Source organism: Canis lupus, chromosome 7, assembly GCF_048164855.1.
Source record: "Canis lupus baileyi chromosome 7, mCanLup2.hap1, whole genome shotgun sequence".
In the NCBI taxonomy this organism is placed as follows: domain Eukaryota; kingdom Metazoa; phylum Chordata; class Mammalia; order Carnivora; family Canidae; genus Canis; species Canis lupus.
The window spans coordinates 67828147-67842659 of record NC_132844.1 but is presented as its reverse complement, the minus strand read 5'-3'; the positions used below and the strand labels follow the sequence as shown (position 1 = coordinate 67842659).

General features: G+C 40.0%; 1 protein-coding gene across 14 annotated transcripts in view; it reads right to left on the bottom strand.

Moving 5' to 3' along the window:
- FKBP5 (FKBP prolyl isomerase 5) overlaps positions 1 to 14513 on the bottom strand; it is a 136683-nt gene that overhangs the window by 13113 nt on the left and 109057 nt on the right. For all 14 annotated transcript variants that reach the window (XM_072833296.1, XM_072833303.1, XM_072833300.1 and 11 more), the window contains 3 exons: positions 9510 to 9666; positions 3791 to 3881; positions 1330 to 1413 (listed from right to left, as the gene is read on the bottom strand). In XM_072833296.1, the coding sequence (XP_072689397.1) occupies positions 1330 to 1413; positions 3791 to 3881; positions 9510 to 9666 (332 nt within the window). The remainder of the gene's footprint in view (positions 1 to 1329; positions 1414 to 3790; positions 3882 to 9509; positions 9667 to 14513) is intronic.

The following is a 14513-nucleotide window of genomic DNA, read 5'->3' as shown; positions in this document are numbered from 1 at the left end:
ACCATTCCCCAAAGCTTTCTGGTGATTCACACATTACTTTAGTATAACTATAAAGTATAGTATAATAGCTATAAAGAGATGTAAATAATTATATATTATCTATACCAATACATTTCAAATTTGTTTAGCTACAACCCACAGCAAGAAACATGTTTTCAATTATGATCCCGTACCTACTCACACACAACTGAACAAACTTAATGAAACAAAATCTATCTTTACTAATAGGTCTGTTCTCACAGTCTGAAAAACAATAACCACACATGTTGGCCCCTGGCTGTCTGAATTCTGTCTTGATTATATAGTCTTACATAATTCTCTAGTTGTTTCATGGGGGTTAACACTGCTTCCCCTCCCTCCAGAAAAGGTTGTCAGTACAATAGCCAGTCTCAGAGCAGACACTCCATAAAGACTTGCTGAAGGACATTTAGGCATCACTGCTTTAGACTGCTGAAAATATCATCCAATTTTGTTCATGGGCTGCAGCGGCAAGAAAAAAAAAAGAAACCTTGACAAAACTTCGTTCTTTCTTTTTTTTTTTTTTTTGTTCTTTCTCTCTCTTCTCTAAGCCAAGCCCTTTCTGCTGGATATGGAGAAGGTACTTGGTTGGGTGTGGAGAAGAAATGGACAGAGCATTCTGATTAGAGCTGAATAAAGTGCTGTTTTCTTTTATACCTGGGGGGTTAAGATCTAAGTGAGGAAGTATCACATTCTGAGAGGTAACAAGAAAGGGCTTTCGAGAAGCAATTAATAACAAGTATCATTCAGGAGTTTCTCAAGATTCCTCACAAAACCAAGTATGGCAGGGATTATCTTGGCCACTAGAGAAAATGAACATTCTCCTCCTGTCGGTTTCTTCTGGGATCTGTGCAAGTTCTCCTTCCTTTTGTCATATGCCTTAGTGGTTTCACCAAGACAGTGGAGAGGAAAATGATGTGAAACTTACCTCCACTAATTCTCACTTACTAACAATTATTCTGTACATTCTTTGTTTCATTCCACAAACACTTGAGTGCCAACTATGGACCAAGCAAGTAACCTTAGGCCCTGGGTGATACAGTGGTGGGTAGGCCAGCAAGACCTGGCCTGCTTTTATGGAGGGTTACAATCTACAGCAGAACGTGTACAAGAGGCATCTGTATTCTTTTTGTCATGTTAATCCATTCTTTCTCACCATTTCTAATACTGAAAATGACAGACTTGCAAAAATTCAGGCTTATTTTTATCCAAAAGGGTGCTGATGGAATTCAGAGTATGGAATATTAGCACAATTCACTGACACTTGAATAAATTATTGAGATGGAAAAAGTTGTACAAGGACTCACATACCTTGAAGTACACAGTTCCCTTCTCTTTGACAATGGCAGCTTGCTCCAATTTTTCTTTGGTGTCCATCTCCCAGGATTCTTTGGCCTGTTATGTAAATTTGTAAAAACAGTTAGATGAACAGAGAAGGAAAATGCATCAGTTGATGCCTGTAAGAAGAGAGGCTGCTTCTAGGATACACACACCTCAGAACACACTGGCTTTTAAAACTGCACCATTGCCCATTCACTGCTAGGCTGGAGCTCACCTTCCGTGATGACTGAGCTGCTGTCTGACCCATGCTGCCTGAGAAGGAGGGGCAGGCAAAAATACAGTAAGGAACATAAGCTGTCATGTGCTGTTAAAGAGTGCACCTTTGGAGCTGTGAGGAGAGGACAAATAATAAAACCCAGTGTCCCCCCCCTGCCCCAACTGCCATTACAACATCAGCAAGTTGTTTCTCTCAAGACTCAGTGTTTCAAACTCTACAATGGGACCACTATGTAGTCAAGTCATGGCTGCATATTCACACAGAATTTTTTAAATGCCAGGTCACATTGTTGTCTCTCTACTTTGAAATAACCAGGTATGCACTAAAGTGTCCAAACTCAGTCAACCTGCAGACAGATACCTAGGGGATTTCAAGTAATACATAAGAGGGAAGATAAAGCTGATGTAGAAATGTTGCAAAGGATTTCATGACCATTTGCTTTTGGATCATGTGTATTATTTCTCTCCACCATTAGAGAAAGGAATCCAGAGATAACTTCACTTTCATTAAGAATAGGTGGATTTCAAGGGAGCATCAAGAGTCAAGAGAACAATCTGGGATGCTTTAGGGAAAAAGACAGTGGCTGTGTTAGTGCTACTTACTACACAGGAATTACGAAACTCTAGTGGGTAACTGTGAAATTCTCTCTATTCAAAAAAATAATTAGTGATGTTTTCCTGCTGCCACCCGCCCCACCGAGTGAATAATGACAGTTACTAGTCTTTCTGGCAACCTTATGTTGCTTCTAACAATTTAGCTCTGTTAGTTAAAAATCTAGTAACAAGGGCCCTTTGCATTTTTTTTATATGGAGTTCAGTCTTTTCAGAGTATAAATACATTCTTACTACTATGAGGCAGAGATATAAATCATGTTGCTTCCAACATCACACTTTCACATGGTTTCAAATATATGGAGCAGTGTTTCATGAACAACTCCTTGGAGCAAGAGGTGCATGCAGGCTTGCTTCCTGCACACAACAGTGAGAACGCTCCTCAATGTCCACTGAACTGTGGATGGGAAGGGGCTGTGGGTTACTTGATTAAATGGAAACAGGAAAGCCAAAGGTCTAAATAACCATATGCTAAAGATTATTTTCTCTCCCTTTAATAATAAAAAACATTGTGCTATGAAGACAGCTTTGGAGGATCAGCGCTGAGCTGGCAGGCCTTCAGGAGAGGTAACTGGACAATTAGCGATGGTCATGACAACAGCCTATGTTTACTCTGGGGAACACGGAGTGTGAAGGGTATGATCAGGAACATCATTGTTGGGGGAAAATCCCAAAGCAGTCTTCCCTGTCTTAGTCCGAAGTTACAGCCCTACAGGACAACTGTTTCCTGACTAAGTCTAATAAAATGTAAATAGTCACATTTCTAGTCCACAGCTTAATGTACAGAGAGCATAGAGACAACATTGTGGGAATTTAAAAAAGGTATTCAAAATGCAGTTCTTGAAACTCTCCGGGCAGGGTGGGGTCGTGGTGATGCAGGGGGACTTCGTTGGATGTGATGGCATACCTAGCGCAGACACAGGCTTTATGTGTGACTGGTGAAGCTGCTGATGGGAGCCTCCAGAGGTAGGCCTGGGATAAAGACACGCGCCAGGAGGTATGCCACCCCAGGCAACAGACAGACTCTTTTTTTACACTTGGGTGTGTGGAAAAAGGAAAGGCCAGAGGGTCAGCAGGTTTGTCTCTTTTGTCCCTGGTTACAGAGTTTGGGGGCCCAGGAAGACCTGCACTTTGGATAACAAATTGGAGCCACAGTGAAGGCCTCTCCATGATTCTGGAGAGGGGTATGATCCATTCAACAATGGAAAATTGCACCCCACTCCCCCAAGGAGCTGCTTGGCAGAAGAATGTGAACCTTTTTGTCTTCAACCCAGGAAAAAAAGTACAGAAAGAACAAGTCTAGGAACAAATAAGGGAACAAGTCTTGGATTCTACCCAAAAAAACTAAAACTAAAAAAAAAGGCTGACACGTAGGAACAAAATAAGAACACTGAGCTCCTTTGCTGTGTATCAGCTGTGCGCTATCAGCTCTCTCGTACTCTGGGAGCAGTGTCAAAGACAAGAGACAAACTTGGTCACGAAAAGCACAACATACGAATAAACACCATCCATCCACACCACTTAATGATATCCAATTGTCACTTATAGGGAGCTGGTGGAGAGGAAATCTACCATGATTTCAGAGAAGCGGGTATTTTCCCACCTTTTCGAAGCTCTTCAGTGTCACTTCATATATAAGCTCAGCATTAGGCTCGATGCCAAATTTCGGCTTCCCTGCCTCTCCAAAACCATATCTGAAACAGAGAGTAAAAAACAAAACAAAACAAAACAAAAAAAAACAACTTTAAAAAGAACTGATGTATTTCCAGGCACTGCCTTTGGTATTTTGAGGCATCACAGTAGTACAGAGCTCTCATCTGGACACTACACACATCAGGGACCCTGAAGACAAACCAGCTGTGGATCAGAAGATACAGTGCCAAGTGTCGCTCTGTGGCTCTTGAAGAAACCAGGCTAGATTTAGTTTTCTTTTCTCCTTCACCAGCACATGTAATGTAACACCTGTACTACTTGGGAAATCTTCCTTGATGTGATTTTAAATTTCACTGCCTTTTCCTCTGCTGATTTCATATCTAGTTCTTTGTATAAAATAGCCATTGTCTGGCTATCAGGACTTTTCCCCGAAGCTTTATCAGCAGCACAGAGAAGACAGGCACTGTGATTGTTACAGTGCTGTTCATTAGAGGCTATATTTTAATAAGCTTTTAACTTTAAAGTGCAGTCTCCCTCCAGTAGTATCACTTCCAGTCAGGTAAATAGAGGAAGGGAAGAAGGCTCACACATCAGGAAGGAAATTAATCTTCCCAGTATTTCTGCAAGACATTTAAAAGCACACCAGAACACACAAATGATAGAACAAATGTATAATCATAAAGAACAGCCCTGGCAAGCTCTAACACCTCATCAAGAAAAATGCTCTCATAGCTTTGTGGCTATCACACTATAAAACACTACATCTGTTAGCCAAAACTTACCAAAGAACATGACTGAAGGTATATAAATTGCTTTTCTGTTTTTATTTTCTTCCAGGTCATTGAAGGTCTTTAAACAAACCTAGAGCATTCAAAAAGCACATATCTCCTGTAATGGCAATTCTGGTGGCGTTGTCTGTCTGGTCCAATGGTTTCCCAGCATTCAGTACAATGCCCAGCATATCATCATGAAAGTGTTCACTGGAATATATTCTGTTCCCATCTGTTTCAATGCTAAACTACTCTTGAGTATAGGGAATACTACTGCAAGATAACTTAGTAAACCCAAAAGGATGGCAAAACCAGATGGATGCTAAAACCTCCCATTTTCTCTGGGGCAAAATGACTGGGGGTGGGGTGGGCAGAGAACACTCATATCTTGTGGCTTATACCACCCTCTTTACCTCTTGCCTGGATTTTTCAGGAAGAAAATGCTTACTCATCTCTGCTATTACACAAGAAAATGAAAGCTGGAGCCAGAGAGAGGTACAGAGATACAAAGAGAATTGGTAGGAATGAGGTGTGGTAGTTTTAATAGCAGGGCAAAGGGTATTTTCAGCAAAGAAATCAAAGAGGACATAATTACCAGTGGCTAATTTTAGGCAGTCATGACTAGTTTTCTACTTGGAGCTCTTAGACCTATACATCTATTTGGTTTTTACCATTTGGTAGATAGCAAACATTCCTTAACTGTTGGGAACTAGATGGATAGGGGAGTCCTTGCAGATCATCTGTACTGACAGCATGTGGTATTTGGAGCCCTGTGCTAAACAGGTACAAACCCAATAATTGATAGTCTGACACTTGCCTTAGGTTAGTGACTGTTGACAGGGGTGATTTTAATCCCCACCCCTGCAAGAGACATTTAGCAGTATCTAGAGATTTAGGGTTTGCCACAACCACAGGGGTGCTACTAGCATTTAGTGGGTAGAATATCCTACAAGCCACAGAACAGCCCCCACAACCAAGAAATATCTGGCCCACAATGTCAACAGTGCTGAGGATGAGACAAGCTGCCTTAGGGGCACTTGTGAATTGAAGTCCCAAGGCTGGGGGGGGTGGGGCGGGGAGGGCTGGGTCAAGGAATGCACCAAACTGTCCTGATTCATCATCAACTGGATTAAAGAAGACTGACTGTAGACCTTATATCTACAATCTCTCCTGGTTTCGAATGGAGAGATTCCATGAAGATTTATGTGAAGCACACCACCCCAGGGAGGTGAAAGCCCACAAGCCAAGCTGTTTTGGGAGCATCTATCCTGACTTCCAAGCTATACAGACAGTTGTCTGACTTATGTCAGATTGGCCTGGGTAACCAAGGGCCCACGGCACACAAATTCATCTGACTGAAAGACAGAACGCCACAAACGGAATTCCCGGACTTAGCCCAAAGACGAAAGCTGGGTTACAGTAACAGAAGGAATCTAGTATTAATGTTGGTATTAATGTTCTTGAATTAACGGCAGACAGCAGAGATACAAAACGTATCTGCACATGACCATGAAGGCTTCATGTGCATACAAGAAGTACCACAAGTGCTTATCGACTGCTTCATTTTTACAGATAAAGAAACTGAGGCTCAGAAGGGAGTGTTTCTGGACGTTAACACAAAAAGTCAGTGGCAGAGCCAGGATTTAAATTCAGACTCTGTGTGTCCCCAGAAAACTGTTTATTTTTAAACCCACACTGCCTCATAATTAAACATCATGGCTGTTGGCAGCCTGTCTTTTTGTTTGGGACTGGTGCAGGACAGAAACACAAGGAAAGGGAGCAAAAACACTGTAACTAGCTGTACCTTACCTAAAACAAACAACAGGTCACAGTATTAAACACTGTATAAAAGACACTCTTCTGTTGAGAAGAAAGAAAACGGGTTCTGTGGAAGTGTTTTATGAGTTTATTACGAAAATATCCTACCAAGGAGTCTCTCAGAGTCGCAGAGGTGTGCCCTGAACATTTTCTAGAGAATGAAACGCAGATGACGTGAGACAACTATAGAGTGTGCATTTGCAGCAGCCACATGTACAGTGACACTCAAATGCAGTATTCTGTGCTGTGTGGGGATCTGAGCAAGACAAGTAAGCCCACTGCGAGCACTCACACCGCTTGGTGTGGGGATGGTCTACCTATATGGCTAGTCTTATGTAGTGAACCTACGCAAAGCCTTACACCACAGAGTGTGCATTTTATATTACTCCTCAAGAGTAATCTTGAAGAGAGTATGTTCCTTTCTAACTGTGATGAGTTATTTACCATGAGACATATGAAAAAACTTATACCTAGAAATTTATTAAAACTTGATTACTTTTATGATTGAAAATATTTTAAAAATTTATCCTATGTTAAAACAGGGTTTCCTTTTTCTTGTAGTCTGAGGGTAAAATAGAATAGAAAAATAGTCACCACAGCAATAACAGCTAATGTACTGAGAGTTTATGTGTCAGGCACTCTGCAAAGTTCTTCACATTCATTAGACCTCCACAACTTTATATGGTAGATACTGTAGAACTTAAACCTGAAAGCATACAGTGGACATAAATACCACTCTCTTTATATGAGTCTAGAACTATAATTGTAGAAAGCTAGATTAAAAATAATGAGATATTACCTGGATATGGAGGAGAAGCTCTCTCTATGCTCTACTGGAGTAAGAATAGTTCCTTCTAGAATAAGAGAAATAAGTTCCCCTGAAGGTGAAATACAACTATAGGGTAAATGTAAATAAAACACACTAAAGCAGGAATACAGTAGTGGAAAAAGGATGACAGAGAAAAAGAAGATATGAAATAAATGGTGCCTCCTTGAAGGCTCTAAAACAGATCAAGGTATAGAGCATTTGGAGACCTGGCCAAACCCACCCATGAGAAATAGGATCAGAGCTCAAGTTATGAGGGCAAAGGTGAATATGCCACTGGATTACTTCTGAGGCTCCTAAAAGGCAAGCAACTGTACAAAAGGCATGATGGTACCTATTGGTAAGTGCAAGCCATCCAGATTCTCAATAACTCAAACTCTAGGGACTGAAATCCAAGGAGCTAGAGTGGGAGGAAACTCCAGATAAGCAGATGCACTTTCATGCAAACAGAATCAAAACACCCTGGTTTCTCTCAAGGGTCCCTTTCTCAAGATAGAAGGGTTAGACTGGTATAATTTTAGGTCTAAAAATAATACCAAACATGTTTTCATAAGAGAGACTGTTAGTGTCTGATAGTTCTAAGCTGGGAAGTGCTAATGGATATCCTTATGATGGGAAAAATTTAGGCAAAAATGAGTCATCTCCGCTGCCTTTAGATTCAGGAAGAACACTTTTTTTTTTTCAGAGGCTCTGTATAAGAACAGGTGGCACAAATTCAAGTGGTAATAAATCATCCAAATGTTTCTTCTACTTCCAACCCTCACATGTTTTACTACCTCCCACCTAATTTAGAGAAAAGGAAAGAGGGGGCCTAGAGAAGCACATGAGATGAGCCAATAGCTTCCTGTCTTGGCAATAAAGCAGGCAAAACAAATAAAACAGCAAAACTTGCCTGTCAGTCCTATCCTTGACACACAACAATCAAGTAAACAGGCTTGCAGATCTTTGTGATACTATATGGCCTATTAATTCACTCCATGACTTAACTGTAGACTGATTTGTTTCCACCGTTAGCATTAACTTCACTGAAAAAAACTAAAATGTTGATTGCAAAAGCAAATGTATCTGTTTTTGTTTTTTTAAAATTGAAGTATAGTTGAATACAATGTTGTATCAGTTTCAGGTGTGCAGCATAGTGATTTGACAATTCTGTATATTACACTATGCTCACCATAAGTACAGTTACCATCCATTACCATGTAATATCAGCACAATATTATTTACTATATTCCCTGTGCTGTACCTTTCATCCCTGTGATTGATTTTATAACCATAAATTTGTATCTCTTAATTCCCCCTTTGCGTATTTCACCTAACCCCCCCAAACCCTCTGACAACTAGCAGTTCCTTCTCTGTATTTGATTGTTTTGTTTGTTCATTTGTTTTGTTTTTTAGATTCCACATATAAGGGAAATCATATGGTATTTTTCTCAGTCTGACTTCTTTCACTTAGCATAATGCCCTCTAGGTCTATATTTTGTCACAAATATAAAACACTGATAAAAGAAATTAAAGATGACACAAATGGAAAGATGTGTCATGCCTTTGGATTGGAAGTATTAATACTATTAAAATGTCCATACTATCCAAAGCAACCTACAGATTCAATGCAATTTCTATCAAGATACCAAGAGTATTTTTAAAAAATATTTTATTTATTTATTCATGAGAAACACAGAGAGAGAGAGAGAGGCAGAGACACAGGCAGAGGGAGAAGCAGGCTCCTCGAAGGGAGCCCGACATGGGACTCGATTCCGGGTCTCCAGGATCAGGCCCTGGGCTGAAGGCAGCACTAAACCACTGAGCCACCCGGGCTGCCCCCCGAGAGTATTTTTCACAGAACTAGAACAAATAACCCTAAAATTTATAAGGAACCACAGAAGACTCTATGTAACCAAAGCAATTTTGAGAAAGAACAAACCTGGAGGTATGATACTCCCAGACTTCATGATATGCTACAAAACTGTAGTAATCAGAACAGTATGATACTAGCACAAAATAGATGCATAGCTCAATGGAACAAGACAGAGAGCCCAGAAATAAACCCACACTTATTTGGTCAATTAATCTATGCCAGAGGAGGCAAGACTATATAATGGAGGAAAAAAACAGTCTGTTCAATAAATGGTGTGGGGGAAACTGAAGAGCTACATGCAAAAGAATGAAAGTAGACCACCTTCATATACCACACACACACACTGAAATCTCCGTCCTTTAGGTAACTTCACTGTGTATGGAACTGGTATGCTCCTTACCGTGGTCCAAGATATAAAATACATTGTTCTTCCCGTTGCATTTTCTCCAGGGCTTTGTCAATTCCAATTGGAATGTCATGGTCTTCTCCTTCCCCAACAATGAAGACCACATCTCTGCAATCAAACATCCTGCCATCACAGCGGCCTTCCAGGTGGACTGAAGGAGAGGAGACAGGTCTGTCAATAAAGGAGCTCCGCAGGGCTTGCTAATTTAGGGAAGGGATAAAGGCTTATTTCCCCTTTCTCATTTCATCCAGAGACAAATGGGGTATGTCCTGTTGACACTTAGTCTACCCAGTCTGAAAATTTAAGGGTAATCCTATTTTTTTCTAAGTTTAAGCTTGTAATTATCAACAACTGTATCAACAAGATAGGCTGGGGGCACCCGGGTGGCTCAGTTGGTTAAGTGGCCAGCTCTTTTGGCTCAGATCATTATCTCAGAGGCTTGGGCTCCACACTCAGCAGGGAGTCTGCTTGAGAATTCCCTCTCATCCTCTCCCTCCCCGACTCAGGCTCTAAAATAAATAAATGAATTTTAAAAAAATAATAAGATAGCTTAGTGGATACTAAAACAAAGTGGAAACACAGGTTTAACCTACTATATGACAGATTTCCTCACCTGTAACACAGGATCAAGAAATGCTAAAATATTTGATAGATAATTATCAAGGTGTCACAAATTTAATATCAAGTATATAGCGACTTAAACATTTATGACATCTTGACTTCAGATGCTTGGAAAAAAAGAACTAAATGACTATTTCCCCAAAGATAAACAAAGGTTAACTGCATAAAGAAGCTCTTCTTAAGAGTTCTAATCTCATTCACAAATAAATTTGAGTAAACAGAAAACCCAAAGCCAATGTCATCAATAACTATATCATAGCTATAGCCCTTAGTGGAGTGATAACTGTAAAGTGTGAAGGAATTATTAGTCTACTATAACTTCACAAATCAAATTATTGAACTATCTCTTCTTAAATGTTAAGAGGTCAATTTCTTGGGGCCTGATTACCCGTTCTACTCAAACTCACTCAGATTATTCCCAGGGTAATTTCATATTAGACAAGGAGCTTTTATTTTATGTTTCTTCAAGACAAAATAGGAAAAACACATTTAGACACATTTAGGTCTGTGTATTTTTCTCGATCTATTGACTTTTTTTCTAAGATAAACAACTCTGAATCTTTCCATTTATTTTTCATATCATTCTCTTCCATTTAGGTCTTTGACTCAGTAAGAAAAACGGATGGCTCATGCAATAGCACAGCAGTCATCAAGCAATGTAGTAATTGGTCTTTCCTAAGAAAATTCCTTATTCTAATTTCTGTAATATAATGGCCTAGATTGAAATGTAACAATTTCCTAAAACACTTCTTTTCTACTGCTTTCTCTAACTTTACCTTGCTTAAGACATTGCTTACTCATTTTGTTATACTTGTTTCATGAGACAACTATTAGTTTACAAATACAAATTCAATTCCAACTTACTCTACTTTTGAATTACATGATCTCAAAGGTCCTCTGAAATTCTATAATTTTATAAATCCATGACCCAGTGATATAGTTCTCGATATAGGCCAGAAACCAAGCTTCAAAGCTAATTCCTGCAGCTTATCATTTGATCATGTTACCCTTTAAGCCCAGGCCTGAAAAATTAGAGAAACTTTGAAAAGTAAACAGTGGTAGAATAGACATCAAGAGCCATGATGTCACCTAGACATTTATGCTTCAAAGCTCTTTACCCTTTTCTGATTTACTAGGATTAAGACCTTCCTGATGTGCTTCCATCACAGATGTAGGATGGAGTTTAAGCAACTTGGGCCAAATTGGAGGGAAGCATGACCCTCCAAACAAAGGTAAGAAATACAGTGGCTCTCAGGGTGGAGTTGACATATAGGAATTTGGCTCTATGTCCCACAGTCATAAGTGTAGATGATCCTAACAGTCACTTTTGGAATGCTCTAGGTAAAATAAAACTCAACCAACTTACAGCACATAGAAAATTCTTTTGAATTAGAAAATATTTTCAAAATAAATTCAATTATTTTCAAATACATCTAGAGAGGTTCTGAAAGGTGTCTAAAGCTTAAGACATTTTTACTAAAATAAAAGCTGTTGTTACTAAAGGAACTGAGAGTTCTGAAAAGTTTATGCTCTAAAATACTTTAAAATCTGCCCAAGATATTGATGGAGACTCATGTGATGATACTTTTCATGAAGTATCATAAAAACAAAAACAAAAAACTGCTGAGCAAAGTGCATTTCAGCTTATGAATTATGGAATATTCTCAAGTATTGAGACTTATCCTAGTACTTCACAACTTAGCTGACAGATTTTTCTGTCAGAGGTTTATTGTTAGAAGTATCTTCCTCCCTAAAGGAGAGTACATTTAGTGGAGGAGGAAACTATCAGTACATTCATTGTGGTTTTTGGTTGATCAAGTTTGAATGTTTTCAAAACAGGAAATCCAGAGACTCTGCAAAGGATTCCTGCCTGTGTGTCAGTTTCCTAGGCTAATTTACAGCTTGATTCATGTACTTGATGTTAAAATTATATAAATAATTTCAGAAGTTCTTTTTATGGGGACAACCCATCATATTAGAGGGGGGAAAGATTGGCTACTAATCAACATGTTAGGAAAGATCAGTGAAGCAAGCAAGCTGAAAAAACAAGTTCAAATTATAAGGAAAGTAAGCAAACTATGATGAAAACAGCTAGCCTAAGAGAGACAATAAATGATAAAACTAGCGTTTATGGCCACCTGGTAGGAAGGCAAAAATCTGCAATAACTCTTGTACTTACTACTTTATTATATGGGCTAAATTTTTTTTCTGTTAAATCTAACTCTTCTAAGTTGGAGTTGAACACTACGTACAGTACCATAAAAATCTTAAACCGATACATGCACGCGCACACACAAGCATACACACACACACCAGTTCATATGTATATATAAAACCACTACCTTTTAATCTGGAATGTCAGAGTAAGAGAAGGTACCACAGCCTCAGGGAGTATACAGCCCATTGATTCTTTACATCTATAAGTAGCAAAGGCTATCTCTCTTAACTGGTTTCTAAACTCAGAACACTGGTGTGACAAGTTCTACAAGACTGCTGACAAGAACTCACACAGTACCCTGGAGCCCCAGAAATGAGCACCATGGACTGCCACAGCAGAGGCCCCCCTTCATGGTGATAGATGTAAACGTGCCTGGCTCCTACAGGTCCGGTGCTCAGCTTTTTTTGTTTTTTGTTTTTGTTTGTTTGTTTTTAATTGTCTCAACAATCGATACCAAAGGAAACCGTAGCAACTCTGGCTAAGGAAGACGTGTGGTTGCTTTTGACCTTGCATCTCTTAGTGCAAATACTCACTTAATAAATATTTAATAATAACTAACATGACTCACTGGGAGCTTGGCCTCTAGGGCTCAGGAGGTCTGTTGCTAATTCCAACCAGCATGATTTACGGGAAGTAAATGATCTATGACGTGCCCAAAGAGAATAAAAGTACATACAGGATGCTTCTACTTAGGGCTTTTTTGGTAGAGGAAAAAAAATACACAAGTTAAAAAGGAACATTTTCTCTGGACTTAAAGTCTATGTAACTTGGAGGGGGGAGGTCCTCCAAATCCCATGAAGTCAAACCAAATGAAATTACCCGAGCTTTGCTGCGCAATCCGAGTGTAACCACATCAAGTAAGCCGGGTCTGCTGCAAAACATCACTTAAACTGGAGCTCTGACTTATTGTTCTCTTACTGCCCTAGAGCAATTTTGTTTTGAAGAGCACAGAACACCCTGTTCTGAATGTGGCTGGCACATGAACTCGATGTGCTGACAGCAATTTGTACTCTGATTAAAATAGGGGGGAAAAGGAAAGAGAGTGTACTGCAGTAACAAAAACTGGAATGCAAGAACCCAAAAACTGTAGAATTTGTATTTTAGGAAGCAAAACTGAGAAGGAGACTCCATAACCTAAAAACAACAACAACAACACCCAAAAAAACCAGTGCTGTAAGTGCTCCAGCCTAGAGACGCTAGCTCTGCTAAGTGTCTGCTTTTCCCTTTTCTAATTATAGTAGCTGGTGTCTGATAGCTTTGCACTCATTCCCAAAACAATTACTGGGTCATGGGGATCTGAATGGGAATGCTGTAATGGCATTACTACTAGACAAGACCAGTCATCTCGCCAGAGAAAACCAGGTTGTGACAGGTTACTCCCATATGGCAAGGGTTTTCTCTGCTGCCTAATCCATGCCAAATGAGTTTCTGCCTGCCTAATAGAGCTGAACATCCAAGAGACAGTGGATTCTTAATGACCCCCTGAAACGGCAAATGAGGAAACAGAGATGGATTTCTATAATCAAGAGAGGCATATTCATCACTGATTAGAAGAGAAACTGTTCCCATCAAGCATGGTGGTCAAAGTCCCCCGCACTGCCTCCCCCTTCCTTGGCACCACTTTATACCGTGGGAGAGGACCAAATACCAGCTGACAGAACTAAGGGGCAGATGCTACCTACCCAGGACAGTCAGGCACCCCGGCTACCTGAATAGAAGAATCCATGCAACTGGATTATAGATTTTCATCTGAATAGGAGGCACATGCACAGTGATAAACTCTACCCCAACACAAGCCCTCATCACTCCCCTCTTTACACAGGGACAGCACTTTGGTCGGACGTGGACTCCAGTCTCATCCTGCCGCTTTATAGTAGTGGCTTTGGGCAAGGTCATCTAAATTATCTGAAGCTCAGTTTCTTCAACCACAAAATAATTCCAGCTAACTCATTGTTGCCGAGAGGATTAGATCAGGGCCCAGCAGCCGGCATTCCTTCATTTTCACGTCCGGGATCTCCTGTGTGAGACCACTGTTATCTGCTTGGATGCACAGAGATGAACCCAATGGAAGTTAGCTAGGATTATTTTCCTGCAATTAGTGGTAATTTAGACCAGATTAAACATGTTTTAGAACCTGGATACAAGAAGCCACTGAATGG